A 4,573-nucleotide genomic window follows, 5' to 3' on the forward strand; every position below is an offset into this window, starting at 1 on the left:
AGAATCCAAGTTTGTTGAACCTGCAGGCAGATTGCAAAATCTGTCTTGTAACTCAGCCTTTCTCTGAGATGGGATGAACTAAGCTGTGGGTGTTCTTTTATCAAAGAGGCAGGAACTGTCATTGATTCTATATTTGTACAGTGCCTAGCATAATAGAATCCAACTTGATTGTGCCTTATAGGCACTACGGCTATAAAAATGTTAAATGATAATAAATACTGGCTTCGGGAGCTCTTTTTGATGTGAGTTTTGATGCTATGTGTAGGCTAGATTCTCAGCTGGCATAAATCAGCCTATCTGCATTGAAATCAGTGAAGCTACATTAATTTAAACCAGTTAGGGACTTCGCCTTGTATGTCTGGATGACTACTCTAGTTTGTGATTTGAAATGTCATTCTGTTTTGCGCACACAGCACATCTATGATGGGTGCCTGTACCTATCAAAGAATAAAGAAATAAAAAGATTAAAAAATTATTCTGCTTTTTATTTATGCTTTTATTTCTCTATAGAGCCAAAAGAAAATCCCACTTCTCTGTCTTAGAGCTTGTCTACACTGAAAATGCTACAGTGGCACAGTTGCAGCACTGCAGTATAGACACTATCTACATGTAGATAATCCACCTCCCCAAGAGGTGATAGCTAGGTTGATGGAAGAATTCTTCCATCAACCTAGCACTGTCTACACTGAGAGGTAGGTCGGCTTAACTGCATTGCTCAGGGGTGCGGATTTTTCACACCCCTGAGAGACATAGCTGTGTGAATGACTTTTCTAAACTCCTTTCCTTCCTTCCCTCCAATCTGAGCCTTGCCTGTAGACATCCACAGGGACTACACACTTTGGTTTAGCTTAGCTAGTCACTGGATGTCACTATTGTTTCACCAATAGCTGCAAACTAATATTTTTGGTTAGTTCAAATTTCAGGCAGGGAGGGTCTGAGGTGTTAGCCTTATCTCTAATCTGTACTAATTTACAGAGTGCACTTTTTCAAGTCAACCATGTCTTCATTTATCCTGTCTACTGCATGTTCTATGGATGCTGAAATATCAATGTTAGGCTCTGAAGCTAAACAGGTTTGGCAAAACTGCAGTTTCTGCCATGAAAATCTGCCAGACAGTGATTAATTCTGTGGGAACCTTCATCTTATCTTCTTGAGTGGTGGAAATAGTCAATGACCTCCTGCAGCAATCTGATTGGTTCATTAATATTGGTAGTGTTGTCTAGAACTAAAAGTGTAGGATTGGGCCTCAGGACTCGAGCTCTACTCCTGGTTCTGCCACTGAATCACTCTGGGCCTGTTTTCATATCTTCATCCTGCTATTAATATTTACCTACCTCACAGAGCTCTTGTAAGACTTAGCCGATTCATGTTTGTAAAACCCTTTGAGATTCTCAGTGCAATAGAACTGCAAATTATCATAATTAAATGGGACATTTGGGAAGGAACAGGGGGAGTGATCCGATTGTTCTAAATTCCAAGACATTGCTATTATATACTGTGTAAATCTTTACATCTGACAGGTCCTATCACCCTCCAAAAGCAGACAACAAAGCTCAAGTATGAAACTTACTTATAAAGTTAGTCAAGCTCTAGATAGGAGAACACGAAAAACAAAGTTTCAGCCCTTCCTCTTCTCCCAGCTACAGTATTAAACCCTTTAATATACAAGCATTGTTTTTGAGCTTTGATGTAGATTTTTGGAATGTCAGAAGACCCACTAGCTGTTTTGATGATCTGGATGGTTGGAGGGAGGGAGGGTTTACACTCATCCCTTATTAAGCACCTGCAGATAAATAAGGATACAAGCTGGAGATCATCTGAATTTCTGTTTGCAGCAGTGAGTGATTCCTTAAGAGTCTGAGCCTACACCAATAAAGTCAATGGGAATTATGCCATTTTTGGGTGCCTACCTTGAGATATGTGAGACCAAATTTTCAAGTGCTCAGCACCCACAATCAAGTCCAGATTGTCAAAAGAACTCAGTGCTCACTGTGTTGAATACTTGTAAAATCTGGCCTTTTATTTAGGTGCCTAAACAACAGCTGAGCAATTTTGAAAATATGGCTCTATTTGTGCAGGCTGCATTCTCCTGCCTTCAATGAGGTAAGGTGAAAGGCGCTCAGGGTCAAATGGGAGAGGAAGGGCAGAAAGCATTCTGGGACAAAACCTCCTGTGGGAAGAAAGAGTTGCTAAAGGTGAGGAAGGAGTAGGTTGCCAAAGGGATGGGTGGTTTCAGTAGGTATATTTTCACATCTGTTTATGAAGCTGGATTAGTGGCCAGTATACATATATGTGGAATAACCCACTCTCGGCAGTGTATAGTCTAAAATATTTTAATGTGCAGATGCAGAAAATAAATGAAGTTACATAGTCCCAATCCATGTCCTCTGAGCACCAGACCTTGTGTCATACTATAGAATAGGTTACTTTGTTCTGTTTGATCAAAATAGTCTTTTAAAATAACTTCCTAGCATTTAGAATGTGTTTTCTTTCTCCTCCTCTACATATTTTTTGTGGTTTCCATAATTCGCTGAATACAGTATGCTGCACTATTCACCTTTGTCTGCAGTTCAGGACCTTCATATGGTTTCCCCCTCAGTGTCTTCCCCGTGTCCTCAGTCCACAGCTGTGGGATCTATGTGGGTGTTCCTACTCTTTAGGATTTTGAAATTCAATTAATTTTTCGGTCACTTTATTGGCAGGACATGGCTTGCCAAAGTCGATGCATCAAGTATTTAGGCCAAATTCAGCAAGGGTGTAATTGATGGGACTGCAATGAAGTCTAATGTATTAGTAAAGGCAAACCTTTTGCCAGAACCCTTTTGAGTTGTGCCCACTTATGCTAGCAGTAATTTGGCCCTGGGTGTCTAGGGCAAGTTTTAAAGGAGTAACGGGGATTTATAATAAATAATAAATTTGTTAGTCTCTAAGGTGCCACAAGTACTCCTGTTCTTTTTGCGGATACAGACTAACACGGCTGCTACTCTGAAACGGGGGATTTATATGGTGACTCCATTTTGGATTTCAAATAAATCCCAGACACTTGATTCCCTAGTGATACCAGAACGAATAGGTCAAATTTTATATTAGTACATGTTTAAATGTTTGGGTTTATTTTAATTTTGTTGAGAATCCTACATAACAAATGAATGACAAAGGCAAAAGCTAGTGGAAATTTGGCAGGTGAAGTACAGGGCACAGGATCAGGCCATCGGTCTATCAAATCCTGGCGTCTCCTTGAAGTAACCCAACACCTGATACTGCAGGAGAATGGGGCCAAGCGTAGGATGCTGTGGAATGGGCTCATTGGAGGGGCTTCCTCACCTGCGGCCCATCAGGTGAGGCCACAGGCCAGGAGCTGGGACCCCAGACTATTACTGATGGTCACAGAATTAGGCAAGGGCCCCACAGCCTGATGGTCTCAGCTCCACTCCAGCAGCTGCCCCATCTCCCCTTCCTGCTTTCGTTCTTCCCCAGGTTCCCTTCCTCCACTTGATCCCGGGGGGCACGTACCCCCTCCCTCTCTCCCCTCTACTCGGCCTCGGCCCGCCGCCCCGGCCCGGCCCAGCCCCGCGCGGGTCCCGTGGTCTCCCGGGTCAGCTCCCGGCGCCTGCGCGCCGCTCCGCCCGCCCCCTGCCCGCTGTCAGGATGAGGCGGAGGAGGCGGAGGCCCAGCCCGGCAGCTCCCGTCTTTCGCAGCGGCTCCTGGCGTAGCGGTTTCAGCCCCAGCGCCGCTGCCTGAGGGGAGCGGGGGACGCCGGCGGAGCCATGGCCCAGCCCGGGGCTGCGCCGCGCGCAGACGGTAAAGGAACCTCTCGGCCGGCCGCGCTCCCGAGGCGGGGCGGGCGCGGCCTGTGGAGCCCCGGGCTCGCCTGGGGAGCCGCACCGGCCAAGGGGGCGTGGAGAGTGGGGGCCGGGGCCGAGCAGCGGGGGTGTGTGTCAGGGCTCGAGTGACAGGCCCTGGGGAGATGGGAGGGGGGGGGGCGTTTCCCGGGATTGGGGGTGACAGGCCCAGGGGAGATGCTAGTGCAGGGGAGGGGGCATTTCCCAGGATTGGGGGTGACAGGTCCTAGGGAGATGCTAGTGCAGGGGAGGAGGGGGGGTGACAGGCTAGTGCAGGGGGGGCATTTCCCGGGATGGGGGGTGACAGATCCCAGGGAGATGCTAGTGCAGGGGAGGGGAGGGCGTTTCCTGGGATTGGGGGTGACAGGTCCTAGGGAGATGTTAGTGCACGGGAGGGGGAGTGATAGGCCCCGGGGAGATGCTGGGGGCGAGGGGAGTGACAGGCTAGTGCGGGGGGGGGCATTTCCCAGATGGGGGGTGACAGGTCCCAGGGAGATGCTAGTGCAGGGGAGGGGGCATTTACTTGGCATGGGGGGTGGGGAATGACAGGCCCTGGGGAGATGCTAGTGCAGGGGAGGGGGAGTGACAGGCTAGTGCAGGGGTGGGGCGGGGGGCATTTCCCTGGGATGAGGAGTGACCGGTCCTGGGGAGATGCTAGTGCGGGGGGAGAGGGGGTGACAGGCTAGTTTGTGTGTGGGGCATTTCCCTGGGATGGGGAGTGACCGGTCCTG

The 4,573-nt window shown here is 48.5% G+C and overlaps 1 protein-coding gene across 2 annotated transcripts in view; it reads left to right on the forward strand.

Annotated features, from left to right (window-relative positions):
• Positions 1-3,638: 3,638 nt before the first annotated feature.
• Positions 3,639-4,573, forward strand: part of RABEP1 (rabaptin, RAB GTPase binding effector protein 1) — a 73,898-nt gene continuing 72,963 nt past the window's right edge. For both annotated transcript variants that reach the window (XM_024207660.2, XM_024207661.2), the window contains exon 1: positions 3,639-3,801. In XM_024207660.2, coding sequence (XP_024063428.1) covers positions 3,768-3,801 — 34 coding nt within the window. In that variant the 5' untranslated portion in view covers positions 3,639-3,767. The remainder of the gene's footprint in view (positions 3,802-4,573) is intronic.

This window comes from Terrapene carolina, unplaced genomic scaffold (genome assembly GCF_002925995.2).
Source record: "Terrapene carolina triunguis isolate 2854851 unplaced genomic scaffold, T_m_triunguis-2.0 Scaffold231, whole genome shotgun sequence".
Lineage (NCBI taxonomy): Eukaryota > Metazoa > Chordata > Testudines > Emydidae > Terrapene > Terrapene triunguis.